The sequence below is a fragment of the Hetaerina americana genome, unplaced genomic scaffold, assembly GCF_022747635.1.
Source record: "Hetaerina americana unplaced genomic scaffold, ioHetAmer1.1.p SCAF_1, whole genome shotgun sequence".
NCBI lineage: Eukaryota > Metazoa > Arthropoda > Insecta > Odonata > Calopterygidae > Hetaerina > Hetaerina americana.
In genome coordinates, this window is record NW_027286069.1 from 32,593,178 (window position 1) to 32,613,192 (window position 20,015).

The window sequence follows — 20,015 nt, forward strand, 5'->3', positions numbered from 1 at the left end:
ATTAAAAATCTACTGGTTGAACAAAGTTCACCAAAAAAAGAGAAAATTGAGCTAATTAAATGTTATATAAACATGCACTTATAAAAAATTATGACAAGGAGATTCAAAGAAGTTCATTTTAAAATAATGGATAAAGTCAGAGAGGTTGCAGACTTTTCCTTAGCTTTTGTAGCAGGAAAGACATTTCAAAGGGAAAAAAATTTCATAAAACGTTAGAAATACATTTGTCAATTATTTATTCGAATACGTTTCTACAATGAAAGTTTTCTCATCACAAATGTTCAGTAAACAATACACCAAGTGTACAACGTGATCAATATAAGTTACCTATGTACAGAAGATGAAGTTTGATCTCACAATCCATATAATGTTAAAATGAATAATTACAATGATAAAAAATGAATCAGGTACCTACAGTGATTCCACTCCGATATTTCTGATAGCAAAATTTACATTGCTCATTATGAAGGCCTCTTGATTCTGTGTACCTAGAACAAGTTCTGGAAGGTGAAACCTACACTGCTTACATTGGGAAGAACAAAATGTTCTCGATTCAGCAGCACTTATATGCTACAATATATAATCATTAATGCTGTGAAAACTTCCAATTAAATTAAATCCCTTTTCCTTTATTATGTGCAGAAAACCAGTTTTGCCTTAATTAGTTATGTTTATCCGCAAAGAGAACTATTTACTTCCATGAATTATTTTACAGATGGTAAATTACAGATAAAGGCCACTGCAGTGATCCAATCTGATTCCAACTTCTTAATGCTCCGAAAGCAAATAGCATATGCATTCATTTCTAGCACAGACTTAACTTCAAATTCCCATTACAAATGATGAATAAAGGCAGTTCAATTGCTGTAAGTCAATGATAAAATGTAAGTCACTGTCCTTAAACCTGATTAAAAATACAAATTGACAATGTGTTGAAAAATGTTAATATCTGAATACATGACATTCAAGACCAAACATCAATTGAACATGTAATTCCTAAATTTTCAAAGGAAATCCCAATAGTTCTGGAATATCCTACCACAACATTGCAAATGCTGCTACTGACCTCAAAAAACTCTAAAATCAAAATAATCGTGACATTGTTAATTGAGGACTATTAAAAACAAAAATAGGTATATCTATTTCTGGACCTTATGCTAACAATTGTTTAACATAGCCAAATGTAATGATGATCAGGAAGAAAATAAATGTATGTACTACTTGAAGGTATGTATTGAGTACAAATTCATATTATGCAGAAAGTGGCAATGAGAGCAGGCAGAAATTCCACAAAGGTTCATAACTTATGGCATTATAAGCAATTACTATAATTTGCAAAATCCTTCGATATCAAAATGGCCATCACACAATATTTATATAATTCATCCATTGCTTATTGGTTATCCATAGCTTGTCTGATAACTATGTCTTAAAAAAGCATGTGACATAACTATTTGATATGCAAAGCACTATAATGGAAGTAGTTTTAATGGCAAACATTTCACAACATTTTACTGAATGAGACGTAAAAACATTCACATCAAAGAGATTTTCATTTATCAGATCTGTAAGTTTGTGGAAGGAAACCTGAAATCTAACATTAATTAATTATAACAATTATGTCAGTTGAGGTTGTGTTGTCCCAGGCCAATCAATTCTAGGAGTAAATATAGCTGTCAAATGTACATCGTGTGGCTGCAATTCAATTGATAGCCTTTTGTTGAGGACCGGACCGAGGACCGCACTATAGTACAGACAACTCCTTATAATTGATGTAGTAAAGATTTAAAAAAATATCAATAAATTACCTCTAATTTACATTAGTATAAAAAATATGAGGAAAAAATAATGAATGTCATACATATTATCGATTTTTTAGAAAATGTTACACTCGTCATATTGGTCAATATCATTAACCGGAAAAAATTTAGCTCAAATTTTAATATCAAGCTTTCCATCTGCATTTGGCTTCTCTATTTTTCACTTGTTACATTTTATAAAAAATGATATCACAATTGTGCAACATCAATCACTTTCCGCTGTTATGCAAGCATTTTGGTCCTTTGGATGAACTGCACCACCTCATTTAAATTCACGAAATAATAGCTCGAACAGTGTGCGTGGGTTTCTGTCTGCAGACTGGGCAAACGGGAAGAGATGGTGCACACTTAACGCAAGCAACCATGTGACCGCATGGAAGAAACACAACGCCTAACTCCGAAGCATAACATATTTTGCAGAGCCGAACTTCATCCTTGACTTCTGTGATGGGAAAAGGAATCCATTAGTACATTACACATGCAGAAAAGAATCATGTCAATAGAATATTACAATGAATCGAAATCTAGCTATTAAAATACAATTTCCCTCATGTTTATCATGAGGGAATGAACCAAAGCAACAGTTGCATATTATGGCAGGGAGTGTTTTTCCCCTACCTGAGCCATCTGTACTTTTTCAGAAAGATCTGGTACTAAAAAATGATAGTTAAGGTAAAGCTGAGAGCAAACAGTCATCACCCAGAATGAAACCCAGTTCCTCTGCTCATTGGCCCTCTTTCTCTCTACCCACTTAACCAGAATTTCTTAAAAGATTAACGTATGAACGAATAGAGGAAAATAATAAGTTTTACCTTTTTCTCCTTTGGCTATGACCTGCTCAGAAGGCAGAACTGCAATAGAAGCCGTGCCTTCTGAGGCAGAAGGGGATCTGCAGGCATCGCTCATACTTTTCTCAAGGGGAGGACTTGAAGCTATGGCACTGCAAAACCATTAAAATTAAAATTCATTTATACAATCAAGGAAATCATCTGTGCACCTGTGAAATGAACACATTATATATAAAAATATTTTGCTATGAAATTGAGTCAATTTCATAAAATTAAAAAAAACACATTTTTTATTTCAACATTAGGAATGTGAGAGAATCCAGTAAATCCTAACTAATCCGGACTGAGTTTGAGCATTCAGAGCTGGTGGCTTCTTGAGGTCAAAAAAGGGACTGCACAATAGCATTTTGCCAAAAAATGTTTTGAAAGTTTCTCTGGACATGACTGCAAAACATCTAAAATAATTTTTCATTTTTACCAGTAGCATTTTAAGTTCTTGATTAACAGTGCTACAATAAGCAAATAATTCATTTGTTCATCAATCCTCCTGTTCATCGAAATGCGCTTTTTACCTTTTGAAATACATACCTAATTATTTTGAGTTCTTCAGGTTGTAAAATAGTGCAACAAGTGTCATTTCAAGGATAACACACAACTTTGAAAATAATAGACAAGGTGAAGGTACTTGAGGATTTGAAAGCTGGGGTCCTTATCTCATGTTTGGTTAATGATTTTGGTGTAATTAAAGAGTATCTGATTTAAAAAAAGAAGGATAAAATCAAGCTATTTTCTCTCAAGTTTGATGTGGTTGCCCATTTTATCACCTGGACGAAACCTTCCTTTGGGGGTATACATGGCAGCAATCCAGAGGTGTAGGGATTTGTGGCACTGAAATGCAGCACAATCACCAGAATGTTGAGAAGTATCTAAGCTCTAGGTAATAATGGTTGGCTATGGTGGTTTAAAGGAGACTTTTTTTCAAAAGTTTCGGATGAAGTCAGAAGTGCTTAAAGAATGAAGATACTGTTGGACCATTTAGGATAAAATTGAATGCACATGTGGCTGAATATGATTCATAAGTACAGCAGAACCTCACTTAATGCTTACAATTCATTCCAGCATCTTACTTGTAATGTGGAACACTTGCTAGGTGAAACAACTTTTCCCATACAAAGCATTATAAAATATGATAATGTACTCCATGTCCAACAAATACTAAAAAAATATGCACAAGGTTTATTCAGGGAAAATTATGCACACATTGTTTAGGATTGTGAATCATTTTCATCTTTTCAAAAGTGGAATGAACCAACCTGGAATTCAAATTCGATTTGCAGAAAAAAATCACATTTTACATAATCTTCTGAACTTTAAACTCCATTTAATGCTTGAGAGGTTTGAGAGGTAGTTTAATTTTCGAATCCCTATTTGCATTGGCACAAAATAGCACTAAGAGGCCTTTCATTAGCTTGTGGCAAGGCAATGTATTCTCACTTGCTTTCATATAGGTTTGTTTCGGCATTGTTTTCCAGAAGAGACCCATTTCTTCATAGTTAAAAACCTGTGGCAACAGGTAACCATTAGAATCTATCAGCTTCTTGAAATCATTGATGAAGTTCTCTGCTACCCTTATGCTTGAGTTTGATGCTTTACTGTGCCACACAATGTTGTGGATTCCGGTTCTTCTCTATAACTTCTTGCATCACTCACTGCCTTGAATACTTCTTCAGCTCTCGATAATCTTGTCAATGACGTCGACGAAAATCAGTTTCATTTTGTCACAAATGATATTCTCATTCATAGTGTCGTATTGAAATTTCTTACTATTAATCCATATGAGAAGCAAATTTTCAACATTGTTGAGAATGCATAACCATTGCATAGATATTCTTGCCACACTCTTTCATGCACTTATCTACTTACCCTTGCCCTTGAGGATAGTTGAAGCAGAATGATTTTATGCTCACACCTTATTCTCACTTTTCAAAGATTTTACTTTCAATTTCTACAGTAGTTTTTATTCTCCCATGTCTATCTTCTTGTGACTTTTTCTTTGGAGACATTTTTGCAAGGGCTTTATGCATTAAGGTAAGAACAAAAAATCAAAAATAATAAGCATTGAACACAAGTTTGAATAAATGTGTGATCACAATCGACATTATGATTCTTTTGGAATGAGTGATAAATACAGACTGATGCAGTAGGTGCACAATCAGAGACATCCCCTCTCCTTGTCACTTGCCATGCGAAATGTCGCTCCCTAAGAGATTAATTTTTTCAATGTATTTTGCTCGTTATGTGAATGACATGATATACCTGTATAGGGTTCTTGTTACGCAAGGATCAAATGTTTATCAAATGTATAAGGCAAATGAAATGGGCCTGTAAGATATAACTTTGTCACAACACATGTGAGCTTTATGAAGTGTATAAAAGATTCCTGGAGGAAAAATCAACGGGCAAAGGGTCTCTATACTTCTGTGCGCTAATGCAGATGGGAGCCAAAATTTGAAGCGTGCTATTATGGTAAAATTACTACAGTCCCAAACTCTGAGAAAAATATGAGTTCATTCCCTGAACTTCATATACATTTGACAGATCCATGGTTTGTCTGAGTTATCACATCATACTGGTTTCACAATCACTTTGTAGCCCCAAGTTGTGAAATGCACAATCGATATTTTGGAAATTCCAAATTATGAGGTAAAAGCAATTTGATGTGGGACATTGCCTCCTTCCTTACTGACATGGACAATATGTGCAGTGGTGATGGTAAGATTAGATGCCCTGCTTTTCCCTCAAATACAACTTTGCTGTCAATGAATCAAGGAGTAATTACACTTGCAAGAGGAGGACAAAATTATTCATATGAAGTTTTAGAAAGCTGGAGTCAAGTGATGATGAGATTGAAGACAGCAAGGGACTATAATTTGAAGGAGGTATACTTTAAATGGACGGATTATTGAAGGGAAGTGAACCAATTCACAATAAATTAAAAATTGTAGAACTTTGTAGATCTCACACTAAATAAATTGCAGAATAATGGGAAAAAATAAGTTTAGTTTTCATTAAAAACTCATGTTATAAATGCAATTTTATAAGAATTGTGTATTACTTGACTCCATGCCATGAGTTCTGTATGATATGAGAACACCTTTCCATGCTTATTCGAGCTTTTTAAGTGCCAAATTATTGAACCCATTTATAATATGAAAATTGCATGGGAATTTATCTTTACCATATGGTACATTGCACTATGATAACAATCAAATGAATGTGGTAAATACAATAAATTATGTGTTCACATGGAGGAAAAATGGATGCTGAGCATACTGATCATCAGTGAAATGTTGAAGACTGTGATAGAGGGTAGTAGTTAGGCAAATGAAGAAGGGGAAGGAATAGGATATGGATGTTGGACGGAATGAAGGGTAGGAAGTATACGGAGATGAAGAGGGAATTGTTGTAGAGTTGGATGTTGGGTTGTATTTTGTTAGGATAAACAAGAATTATTTGGTAGTTGTGTCCATCCAAAGCCGACCCTAACTGGTAGATTACATATAGTAATATAAGTTTTCCATATATATTTTTATCAATGATGAGTCAACATAATACATAGACTGTGGATTATTTTGCCCGACAAATATGACTCAAATATAATATAAAACAGTCGTCATTTCTTAAGACATTTTAAAATTATTATTTACCAGTAAGATATTAATGTTAAAAAAGGCAAAATTAAAAATGATCAATCTCTGCATTATTAGATTACATTCCCAACACACTCCAAGATGTCATGAATGAGCCAATGACACACCATGTTTATAATGTCAAACTAGTGTAGTCACCAAGATCGATCACCGAAAAGTTATATTAGTGCATTATGGCAGTACATAAGATAAAAATCCTGCGAATTCTTGAATGTACAATAAATTATTATTTATGATTTTTTGATTGTGTCATTATACCTACAATTTTCAATGTCAACATTGATGTCTATATTATTATGCTAAGTTGTAGGAATTAGTTAACACATGATTATTAAATCACCTCTTATAACAAGTACTCGTCAGGCAAGTGAATCTGTGGTGACAGTATGCTGTTGTCACATCAGGCCACCTCTACATGATCATCAATCCAAGCAAATTTCTTCCCAATCTAAAAATGCATTTGTACTTCTTTGTAAATTCATTTCCTCTTTCACTGTGATTCATTTTTAAAAATTGAGATAGGTTTTCATATATCCCCAGCTATTTTTTCTCTTCCCTTTGGTAGTCCCTAGCTAACTTACAAAATGGTTTAGTACCACTTAAAGGAAAATGCAGGATAACATTAATTGAAGATAATATTCTGCAGTAAAGCATATTTAGTCTTTAACCATTTGATTTTTTGACACAGTGCTTGGGATTTTCTAATCATGTCAACCCCACTAGACAACATATGGTACACAGCAAGGTACTGTATACATTTAAGCAGGAATTTGTTTACATAAAATTAGCTGATTATTTACCTGACTGTTTCATTCCCTTTTGGAGACTGCTGAATTTGGGACAGTTCCTTAGCTTCCTGTAATAAGAATAATGACTAAGGTGAATTATGCATAATTATAAAAAGGTATACTCTAACATATATTTATTACTCACTCATTACACTCGGTAAGTATGCATAGTACTGAAGTTTGTTTGTTTATAACCACTGCTCCACCAAATTAACAAGACTATTCATGACAAGGCAAATTCATTAATAATATTATTATTTATGAATTCTGTAATTAATAGCAGTGGTACACATGGGTTTCTGGGTACATGACAAGTTTATTTAGCACCTTGAACATGCACTGCTCCTCTCTACCAAAAGTGCTCAATCAGGGGACTGGACTCTGCCTGCTTTACTCGACTATGGCTCACACTTGGGCAATGCTCTAATGGGCACCCTTTCAGCCAGTTTTGTGCAGGTTTCCACAAAGTTAGGCTAGGGCTCAGTCACGAGGTGGCCCTCTGTACTCTTAAGCCCTGCAACACTCCTGCATGTACTGAGAATTACGTTTGGGTGTGCTCAGATTAAATCTGACACAGCACTCTCCTCCCTTCAACTAGTAACATTGCAGCCAGCCCAAGCCCACCTCAAGAGAGGAAACAGGTTTAGGACTAGAGAAAATTATCAATCCAAAGGTCTTGTTTGATAAGTGTGGGTAGCGCTCAAATATGACTAAGCCCAACGACATTTGAAATCCACACAACAGGGTAGGGGGGCAAGTTCCTTTTCTTTGTGCCACCTATGGCTTCCTAGTAAGTTCTGGTGCCCAAAAAATTCACACCCAATGGCGTAGCTGGGGGTGTTTAGAGGCATACCTGGGAATCCAACCCAGGCTCTCCAGTCAACAGTCAAATGCCCTACCCACTAGACTATCATATCCCCTCTAATCCTATTGACATTTTACAAGCAAGGTTGGTATAAAAAGTATCGGAAAAATAGATTTATTTCAGATATTGCTACATTGCCTCATAAATCTTCAAAGAACATCCCTTGAGCATTAAAACACTTTAGCCAGTGGCTTTTCCATGACTTGAAGTTTCCCTAGTAGGGAGATTCCGACAGGTCCTTTGGGTTCAGGTGCAAACTTCTTTGACAGCATTTTGGGCCCCATCGTGTGCTCCTTTGAGGGAGGACTTCACTTTTGGGAATAGGAAATAGTCTGCTGGTACCAAGTCCGAACTACAGGGAGGTACCAAGTCGTGACAATAAGGAGGTTGGGGAATCGTCATGTCACGTAACAGATGGTCTTTGCAAGCAGACACTCGACTCTAATTTTGGTTGTCCGTCAAGACCTTCAGAATGGGTTTAGCATAGATTTTTTTATCGCCATGATTTCAGAGACAAGGTTGTGTACAATCATCTTATCAATGCCAATAGAATCTAGGATTATGCGCATACTTAACCAAAGGTCTAAATTCAGCACTTGCACAAGTTGCATGTTGTTGTCGTTCCTTGACATTGATGGCCATCCTGAGTGCGGCCCGTACTCCATGTTCTCTCAGCCATCTTTGTAGAGCTTGTGCCACTTCAAAACTAGATTTTATGACATGATTTCATCCCTGAACACTCGGCAAATCATGTCCATTGTCTCTGTACCTGATTTACCCAATTTTGAACACAAAATTTGATGTTGTACCATTGCTCAATTGTTTGCTGCATTTTATGTTTGCACTGGAGTCACTTCACAGGGGTCCACTAAAAACACGATTTAGCCTCAACGAACACTCGCACGCGATTTGTGTGTGTTGAAGGTCAGACCCCTCACCACCGAGCCTGTGCAGTGCGACGTAGTCACTTTTGTACAAAAACTTTTTCCCGATACTTTTCATATAAACCTTGGATATACATGGAAAGTGTTCAAATGTCTGTGACTTTTGGGCAATTCATTGCACAATATTCAAAGAGTTCCTTTCACAGGAGATTATATTAATATAGATATAATTATAATGTAAAAACAATCAAGTGAATGACCATCCTGGAAAACAGAGTATGGGACAAATGACCACTCAAGGTGGGCCAAAAGGGAAAGCATTTATTGTCCCAATGTCCAGACTATTCAGAACTGCTCGAGAGTGAGCTAACTTAGGGTTACAACTTATCTTTTACAGCAAACCATTATGTCAATAAGACACTTCAACATAAGGGATAAGAAAAATTTCAAGAATTACTAGATTGTAAATCAGAATTGATACAATCTGACCATGTCTTTTGTTTTCATCTAACATCCACCATCTCCTTCAATTTTTTTGCCCTTGGTTCAGGACTGTTCATGGTTTCCCAAGACTGCACATCGACAGAATATATCAATGTTATGTGGCATTAAAATTCATCATGTCAGCCCTTACCTCAGCATTCAACATGGCTGGCCTAGTGCTGGTCACTTGGGAAACAAAATCACTGCCTTTGACTAGATTAACAAAGGAGCACCTTGAAAACCACTTGGCATGCTCTATCCAGGGATCATCATCCTCTGCCCAATCCCTCAAACCACCGCCACAGTGAAAGCAGATTGTTTGATCACCATTACCTGAGAATGAAATAATAATATTTTACATAGTCTGCGATGTTAAAAAAAAGTCACTCCATACCATTATAGAGCTCTGTGCATCCAACAATATTACACTTCCCAAGAGACAATGAGATTTAATAAATAATACAGGGTGCATCAATGTAACTTCCTTTTTTATCGAGCAAAACCCCTTTAGAAAAGGAAGTAATGTTCACGCACCCTGTATGACTATCAATATTCTCAAAGCATTAAATATGGTTTACACACACAATAATCTAAATACAGGGAAAATAGTACCTAAAAAAGTCTGCAATCAAAAATTTTTGCAGATATTTGTTATATGGAAGTTTTCGCATCCATTTTAATTTCTATGATATGTTGAATACAGAAACAACTAGTTCATACAAAACTGACCAGAACAAAAAGTTATCAAGGCATAATAATATATTTTACAAGAATAGACATATGTTAAAAAATGTGAAATTATTGTTTCCTATTTTGTCATGTACAAATATGTTTCTACACATATTAATTACTTTTTGTAAGACTATAAATTAAAATCCAAACTTAAACATATTTTCAAAGCCACACAAATTTACATGAAAAGTGTGGCATTGTTTCAATATCACTATGGTTAATATTAGTATTACAAATATGAAAATTATATTAAAAACAAGAATTTCCAACATCTGGTGCAACGAAAAAGGATGGGAATGCTTATAACTCTAAGTACAATATTTCCTCATCATGTTTCCTGACTGCACAAATGTGTTATAAACCCTGATGTTAGACTGAGTAAATGTTACAGATAACCGAGGTTTGAGGAGGGTCATCATGGAAATTCAACTTCTTGAAGAATAATTCAGATTGTAAAGGTTCCACCCAGAACAAAACTATTTTACTTTCTTTATTTAACCCTTAAACTATGGAAAACATACTTACATACATTCTTGTGGGCCACTGGCGTTGATGCTATTTCTAAATTTACCGTCTCTAGTTCAAAGCATCCAGAAACCCTTCTCATCTTTCCAGCCCAAACTCTATTTCTTCAAGGGTACGTCAACTCTGTTCTGCTCTAAACTGGATCCTTTCACTAGATATAAACCACTCTTTCCTACTCTTTGTAAATGAATAAACATTATGTGGATGGAAGTCAATGGATTTATACATGTTTTGATGTCAAATCTTTACTATCATCGAAAGAAGAAAAAATATGTTATGAGTGTTACACAAATTTTGCTAGAAGACTAGAAAGGAAAATTAGTTCCTCAGATTTTCTTTTTGTTTTCAATCCTGAAGCAATAGAGGCAGAGGAAGCTTGAGGAAAGAAGGTGATTCCACTCTGAAATGGTAAAGGCTCCATCTGTTTAAAAAAAAGCCGAAAAACATGCCGTCTGCTTTGGTAATTTATTCCTTTACCAGCAGCAAACACACTGAAATCTTTGCTGAAGTGATATCGTTTCTAACAGGTTTTAACAGTGATATACTGACACACATTGGGAGTATTAAAGCGAAAATGGATAAGAGAGGTACTTCTTTCTGACGTAATGGCCATTAAACCATGTTTGGTGTACAATGAAAGAAATGGTGATTTACATGGATATGTGGACCAGGAGAGCAAGGGACACTCAAGAGATTGTGGCAGCATAGGACCTTGTCTTCATGGTCCGGTCCTTAAAAATCCATAGGAAGCAACCAATGGTTTTCAATCAGAGTCCAGGTTCCACTGCTGCCACCACATTGCCTCACCTCATTAAAGAAGCTCTGAATGTCTTAGCCAAGGCTCATCTTAGTGTTGCCACCAGTCTGTGACATGGGAAGGAGCAACGCGAAAGCTCTACAGCTCTTAGGGGTTCCTTTGGGAATCCATATTCCTCTTAGGGAGGGGGAACATGGTCACAATTATTGACTCCCCCAATCCTTCACAATTTTTTCAGGAATCTCTTCCTGAATCACAATGTTTAAGTTTCTACATCATTAGGGCAAGAGACTAAAAGTTCACAGCCCAGTGGCATAACTTAAGGACCCTCGTATATAATGATGTCTGTGTAAAAATATCTCCCATTAAGGTAAGTTAAATAATCTGGAAGTTTGTTAAGTAAGCAAATACATGTACATGCTGATACCCTAAACTTGGCAAGCATTTAGGGTTGTGCTGGGATTTTCCCAATCATTGTACCTATTTGAACACTCACCCCTTTATTTCACTAGCACGAAAGACATAGCTAGAGCGACTCATCATGGCTGGCCATATTCAAGTGCTGGTTTTCGACAGTCAAAAAAATATACTTCCTAACAAGGAATATTCTTCCAAACGAGGAATTTCCTAACAAGAGTCCACTGTACTCAATGCATCAATCATTATGTCAGAAAGCAAATTCTAAGAAATGCATATAATATTTTCAAATTGCTAACAACTATAATAATATAATTTTTATTATTACCCAAAAAATATTTAGAAAGGATTTTCCCTGCATTTGTAGACACACATTTAAGAGAAAGAAAGCTAATCCACATGTTGAACTCACAAGGCATAGTGTTAGAAGTCATTCCATCAATTATAAATTTAAACTTGTTAATGTAGGTTTTCTCAGTATAAATGACTGGTATTGCTGTCTTTTGGGAGCTGCTGAATTATCATTGAGGAAGTTTTGGTCCTAGTTTTTGCATCCATTACAGGGCACATCATCAGAAATAATGGATGTGAACTGCGCCCAATGATGTTGCCAACAGTGGATGCAAGCAAAAAAGTTCCCGCCAATGATGCAGCATCTCCCAATATCCACCATTACCAGCCATGAATCAATGAACTTCTATCATCAAACTAACTTACGGCTTGTTTTCACAGAGCAGTATTTGCAAACAACACATAAGTACACATACCTGTATAATAGAAGCCAGCTTCAGCCAGATCATTTGGCTTCTGTTTCATGGCCACTGGCCAGAGAGAATAAGAGGAAAGGCGAGCTGCTTCAGTACAATAGTCTGGATGAACTGGAGCACGCATATCTCTCACACCAAGCTTTTCCAATGGTGGCTCCAGACCTTGCTCTTCCCTATCATCAGGATGTCTAGCTTTCACAACAGGTGGCAAACATCTCTGGGAGGTAGAAGTGGAAGGAGTTTCTAAAATGGATGTGAGCAAAGAATATTAATATAAATAGTCGACCAATCATCTACCATCTCAGTAATGTATTCTCCCTTCTACAAAATTATCAAATGACGACTCCTTTTGATAGCTAATACCCAGGCCAAACTTAACTATTTATGGTTAAAAACACCAAGAATCAGATCAAATGCATGAAATATTTACACACTCCCCCAGATGAATTAATAATCTCATTTGATGCATGCCGGCTCATTTTCAGTATTCCACTATGAACTGCCCTTGGTAACAAAAGTCACATTTTGGTTTCAACAGTAGTGACACAGAATACAGAAAACTGTTAAAATTAGGGAATGCATAGCAAAATATTTGCACTATAAATGTCACAGTTTTCTAATGATATATTCCAATAAAAATGAATATATTTTTAATACATATGCAATACTGAAAGAACTGGATTTTCTCTGAGAAAGCAAAATACATTAATTTATACATTCTTCAAGAAAACCAAATTTGTAAGTTTAAATAGCCATTAATAGCTCGGGGATATTATAACAATGGTAGACTCACATTATTCTTACTTATTTAGTCATTCAAACAAGGCAGATTAAAATGGAGTGGATAAAGGTTTTCTAATTCACATGCACAAATTCTGTTTAACAGTAAAAGAAAGACAATTGCCCAGATAAAAACTATCATTTTTCATATAAAGTACTCTAAAAAATGGGATAGAGTTCTTTGCCACTCTCATCTCCCATTTTCACAGAAGAATACAGTATTCATGGGACTTGTATCCATTACTTACAAAGGGGGGTTGCCATAGATACTTGACAGAAGGCACCCCATCACACGGTTTCAATCACTGAATTCCACTGCAGAACACAATATTCATGAACTTGTATCCATTACTTACGAGGGAATTGCAATAGATACTAGGCAGAAGGCACCCAATCACATTGTTTTAATGTACTGAAAATGGAAAAAGTTATTCCCAACAAGCACCCTTAGTTAAAAATTACGTACTACCCAAGCTACTAGTATCTTAATAAATGCAGAATGGAACTGTTAAACTAGTCCTGAAGGAGAGTGATGGGTATGTCAGAAAAAGTGGTTGTTGAATCAGCATTTAAATAGCTCCAAAATAACAGCAGACTGCATAATCAATACATTAAAATAAAAGTCAAAAATATTACCATTATCATGAATGGAAAATGGCCTCATTTCTTCATGTATTCCGCATACATCGTAACCATAAAGCCTGTCTTCAGTGAACCCTTCAGTTTGGTTTCCGTAATGACTACTGCTTTCGCCAATGGGAACATTACCACATGGCAATCCTCGAACAAATGGACAATGGGCAGACCATTGCTCATGGTCCTTCATGGGGATGTCTCCTCTTTCCCACTTCACAATCTGTTGAAATGAGAAATAAATTAGGCATACTGTCAGTTTACTATTAAGTTCCTTCCTCCTGATGCAGCTTAGCATAGAGGAGTTTACATGAACTAGATGATATCAAGCAGTTAATGTGAATATTAATAGTGACAGGAAACGGGCATAAATGAAACACCATCTCTTACTAAAATGAATATGATGAATACATGAAAATTTCTTTTACTGCTCCATATTATTATTTTGAACTTTCTGTCATCCAGTTTACTCTATATGGTACAATTAAAAATTGAATTTTATGTACAGGTATTGTTTTTATCCATGTAATTCTAGAATTCCTTTCTTCATTGGATGATAGGACATTACATCACTTCCATGACATTAAAGGCACGTCAAACAATCAATGGTCGCAATTCACATTGTTTCCAAACGGAACAACTTTGTACAATGGCAAACATAACAAAACTTAGTGGATACCATAAAATATTTAATTATACATTATATAGTGAACTGTTACCACCCACATGCATTTGCCATAAAGGCAACGAAGTTTGACAGCAGTTAATTCCTGTGCTCTTATACTGTGGCAACCTTTCCCCTTTATTTCTTCTCATACTTCCAGCAATTTTGCCTTTCATTTGACAATTTATGAAATTCACTTTTTGCTTTACTAAGGCTAGAAATACTTATGACAGTAGTGAGGAAACTGATTTTAAAATGTCAAACAAAAATGAGAGAAATGCATTTTCATTACAAGATAAAATCAATGCTTTGCAAATAATTGACTCATATACAAGGTCTGTTCAAAATGTATGGTGAATTTTGAATTTTCGTAGGTTGCGTATATTTGATTTTTTTGTGGCTTTATGTTGGTACTTATGCCTCTCACATATGCCGAAAAGTTTGACCATTTTGAAAGCTCAGTTAATTGTTGACATCTGTTTTGCTTGGACGTGTTTTGGCTTGTCTTCGTTTTTTGCCTGTTCCAAAAAATGGATCGAAGAATCTGAATCTAATTTTGTGTGAAAAACTAAATTAAGTGCGCGGACGCATTCCAAATGTTAACTGTGGCATATGGAGAAGCTACCTTGGACTGAAGCAACATTTATCAGTGGTACAAAATGTTCTCCGAGGGCCAAGAAGATGAGAATGACGAAGAGCGTGCTGGATGCCCAAGCACGTCAACAACAGACGAAAACATTGATGAAGTGAAGAAAATAGTATTGGCCATTCCTCGAATCACCATTAGAGAAGTTGCTGAGGACCTAAACATATCTCGACCGGCACGGGCCATTTGATTTTCACGAACGATTTGGGCATGACACAGGTCGCCACGAAATTCATACCAAAATTGCTCCATTTCGACCAAAAACAGCAATGCATTAACATTGATAATGACTCTGTCCACGACGAGCCAAATTTGCTGCAGAGGATCATAACTGGTGACGAATCATGGGTTTATGGTTTTGACGTAGAAACTCCCAAATTCACAATCATCCCAATGGAAGCTGCAGCACGAGCCAAGACCGAAGAAAGCACACAAGTTTGGTCGAATGTGAAAGTTATGCTTACAGTTTTCTTCGATTGCAGGAGCATGGTGCATCATGAGTTCTTGCCACAGGGTAAAATGGTAAATAAGGAATATCAGCTGCAAGTTATGTGCGATTTGTGCGAAGCAATCCGCCACATACGCCCAGATTTGCGGAAGAACAAAAATTGGCTTTTGCACCATGACAACGCCCCTGCTCACACATCATTACTTGTGCGTGAATTTTCGGCCAAAAACAGCACACTAATGATGCCGCAGCCACCATACTCCCCAAATCTGGCCCCCATTGACTTTTTCTTGTTCCCAAAACTGAAGAGGCCCATGAAAGGACGACGCTACGCTATGATTGACGATATAAAGACTGCATTGAAGGAGGAGCTGAACAAGATCACAGAAAATGATTTTTTGAAGTGCTTCGAGGATTGGAAAAAACATTGGCACAAGTGTATAATGTTTAATGGGAATTACTTTGAACGGGACAAAATAAATATTCATGAATAAATAAATAATTTTTGATAAAACAAAGTCGTGATACTTTTTGAATAGACCTTGTATTGCTTATTAAGTGTCCCTGACTTAGGAAATTTATTCATCAAATTCAATGTTAAATAGAATAGTATAAGAATTTAGATAAAGGTGCAATGAAATGTGGCCTTATGATTAAAAGGTATAAATACTAAAAGTATGATGCATTTGTAATATTGAACATATTTTCCAATCTTCTAGAGCTTGAAGCATACCAATTACTAAAGTTTTGATAAACGGATAGGCACTCCATGTTGCAGTAAGACTGGGCAATGACAACTTCTAAGTATCAAATTGATGGATAGACCATTCCAAAATTCAGAATAATATTATGGTGTGATCCCGAGCGTGTTTCATTGAATGAGTGAGGATCCCATTAGTGTTTCTTTGAATTTAATTATTTCACTTATTTCTGTCACTATTTAGGGGCCCATAACTTGTTGGGCAAATAAATAAAATTAAGTAACCAAATGGTAATGATTTTGTCATGAGATTTTGTTATGATGCATGCCAAAGATTTCAATACATCAAGTCTAGACAAAGCAGTAGGTAAGCACTTTGTATGCCCATTTTTTCAGGGAGATGAAACACCTTTTAACTTTGTTTGGCATTTTATCACAATAATCCTGTTTTGCCAGGTTTGAAGTGGTACCCCTGCTGTTTAAGAGATTGTTTGTACAATAAGGGAGATGAGGTCCAGCTTTTCCCAAGGGCTAAGTGCAGTTTAACATTTAAATGAGATATTGTAACCACTAGACCTCACCACAAAACACTCCCTATTTGTCATCAAATGATGTATTTCTTTTTTCTGTTTAACTCACAGAACGAATTACATGAATAATCCCCATAGTTGCAGCAAAGTGAGTCAATCCAGGATAATTTTTTTTTAAATCCCATGCAATGATTTTTGAGTTTTACAAAGACCTGGAGATTAGCAGTTAAACTATAGTATCTATTTGACATACCTCAATTTTACAAAAGGCACATCGCACCATATCATCTCTGATATGGTAAAACCCCGCAGCAGCCATAGCTTTTGGAGTTAAAAAGTCAAGAGGCCAGTTTTGAAAAGTTTTGATTCGTTCCTCCTCCCTCTTCATTCGGTCTTCGCCAAATGCCACTCCAGGAGCAACACTGCTGGAATTGTCACGACTTCCTCCCCTTCTTGATGCGCCTGAGAAGCCATCCTGGTTGCCTGAACCACTTCCTTGGCCCACCCCAATTTCTTGAGTTCCACTGTTTCCATTATCCCATTCATCTTGTACTACTCCACAGTCTACCCTCCTATTTGACCTATCGGCAAAATACAATGATGCAATTGCCATATGGAACCTATTCAGCAAAGGATCCATCATAAATTGCAAAGTTGTACCATTTTCTTCGATCCACTTGGGGGTCACAATTGGGTATTTAATCAAATTTGCTGGGCTTGGGAGACTGGGAAGGATGTCTTGATTTGTTTGTGCACATTGGTTCTCAAGAAATTATGGTGGCTGTTGTAGTGATTTACCCTATAATAATCTGTGACTGAAAGAAAAAAATGAATGTAAATGGAAGAAAAAACAATGACATAATTTTTGAATTTGCAATACTCTTCTAAAACACAAGGCAAAAGCATTGAAAAATACACAATTACCTTCTTTCTCCTTGGACCAGTTTTTGATGAAAATTTTTAAAGAGATAAAAAACATCCAACTATAATTTCCAGAAAGTTATTTAAATACTATACATATGTTGCAATGCAGAATGATAAGAATCAGTATGTCATTGGGAAAACTTTGAATTGACATTAATATATTTCTGTGCAATCATATTTCCTCTTATATTGAAATGTCAAAGATTAAATCATCTTCATCAGATTCTGCAGCACTTTTTATATACTCCACAATCCCTTCTGATGCACTATACACTTGAGCCTTTCATTTTTTCACTTGGGCGCACTCAGGATTTTTTATGGCTTCAGGTTGCTTCCTGAATTCTGAAAAAAATTGAACACATAAGTGATTACACTTTTTGACTGCTTCATTACATCTAAATTGGTAAAAATACAATGTTATCATTCTGGAATGTTCACTACTCTTTAAAACACTAGGTAACAAATAAATGCAATAATTCTTAGCATCTTTCAGGAGTTGCTTCCTAAGTTCTGGAAAAATTGGTGTCCTACACGAGCAGGAAGACGGGGAATGGCAAAGAATGACAGGATGTGTAGCGAGCAGAGCGTTGCCCAGTGGCTCTTCAAGCAAACCAAAGGATGCTCACAGTATAGATGGTAAAATTGAAGTTAAGGGCTTAAATATCCTCCACGTGAACTGCAGAAGTATCCTCAACAAAACTAGGGAATTTGAGACTGTAATAGATGCCTGTGATCCCAACATCATAATTGGCACAGAATCTTGGCTTAACGATAGCATTACATTGGCCAAATTTTTTCCATCAAATTACAATTTCTATAGAAGGGATCGAGGTGGGAAGGTCAGAGGAGTATTCATTTGTGTTTTTAGCAACATAATAAGCTGTCTAATGTCATAAGTCTGAATCAAACAACGACGCGGTGAAACCCGACAATGCAGAATACTTCAACATAATAAGATTTTTAGATTGCAACAAAATGATTGTGAGATGATGTGTGTAAGGATACGTGAAACAGAAAATAGCAAATGGTTAAAGATAATTGCAGTAGATAGAAGTCCAAGCAAAGGTATGCACTCTTTGGAGATCCTTGCTGACTATCGCTCTGAAAACCCCCAAGATCATATCGCCATAGCCAGGGATTTAAACCTTCCATAAATAGGGTGGGCGGGCAAAACAGCAGAGGGAGGGCAGGCACAAGACCAGGTAAATCGCCTCATTAACGAAGAAGGGTTTACCCAGGTAGTACATGAGTCCACTAGAGGAGAAAACACCCTCGACATTTTTCTCGTTAGACCACCAAACCCTTTTGGTATATGTAGATGTCTTTCCAGGAATAAGTGACCATGCAGCTGTGTATGTTCAGATGGATTGGTATTGATCACAAAGGGAGTTGAAAAAAAATTTGGCAATATACCCGGGCAGATAGGGAAGGGTTTCAGGAATTTTTAAGGGGCAAGTTTCTGGGATGGGCAGGTATTGAAGCGACCATGGAGAAGATATGGGAAACATTACAAGAAATAATTCTTGAAGGGCAAACAAAGTATGTCCCCATAATAAAATTGAAACAGAATATGGATATGGAATACTACAACAAAACCATAAAAAACTAAGAAAGACAGTTTGAGGAATGAAAGTAAAGAAATGTCACAGCATCTTGGGCTGGAACCTAAATAGGGAAAAGAAAAAGGTAAAGGAAAAATTTCTTATCCATGCAATTTTGAAGGAAAATGCAATGAAATTCTATGCATATATGAGAACAAGGAAAGACAACAGAAAATATGTGAACATATTAAAAACTAACAATAATGGCAATATAACCGACACTGTAGAAATAGGAAATATTTTCAACTCCTGCTTTATGGATGTGTTTCGGGGAATAGAAAACAAAAAGGAAGAAAAGGTTTGCCTAAACAGCTCAGAAACGACAGAGAACTTCATCAGGGTAACAGCACAAAACAGCTCACTTCCCCACAACAAATGGTATTATCCTGGAGGACTCGTATTTTGTGAAAAAAATAAGGAAGATGTAATGAAACTTTGCCTAAAGATTGAAAAAAAGCAAACATTACACCAATTTTCAAGAAAGTGGAAAAAATAATAGCCAAGAATTATATACCAGTAAGCATAACATCAGTTGTTTGCATAATAATAGAAA

At 36.0% G+C, this 20,015-nt stretch overlaps 1 protein-coding gene across 3 annotated transcripts in view; it reads right to left on the reverse strand.

Moving 5' to 3' along the window:
• Window positions 1-225: 225 nt before the first annotated feature.
• LOC139690459 (death-associated inhibitor of apoptosis 1-like) overlaps window positions 226-20,015 on the reverse strand; it is a 28,040-nt gene continuing 8,250 nt past the window's right edge. For all 3 annotated transcript variants that reach the window (XM_071587917.1, XM_071587931.1, XM_071587924.1), the window contains 8 exons: window positions 17,862-18,203; window positions 17,191-17,752; window positions 13,953-14,172; window positions 12,537-12,779; window positions 9,490-9,671; window positions 7,119-7,174; window positions 2,633-2,760; window positions 226-2,262 (listed from right to left, as the gene is read on the reverse strand). In XM_071587917.1, coding sequence (XP_071444018.1) covers window positions 2,093-2,262; window positions 2,633-2,760; window positions 7,119-7,174; window positions 9,490-9,671; window positions 12,537-12,779; window positions 13,953-14,172; window positions 17,191-17,580 — 1,389 coding nt within the window. In that variant the 5' untranslated portion in view covers window positions 17,581-17,752; window positions 17,862-18,203 and the 3' untranslated portion in view covers window positions 226-2,092. The remainder of the gene's footprint in view (window positions 2,263-2,632; window positions 2,761-7,118; window positions 7,175-9,489; window positions 9,672-12,536; window positions 12,780-13,952; window positions 14,173-17,190; window positions 17,753-17,861; window positions 18,204-20,015) is intronic.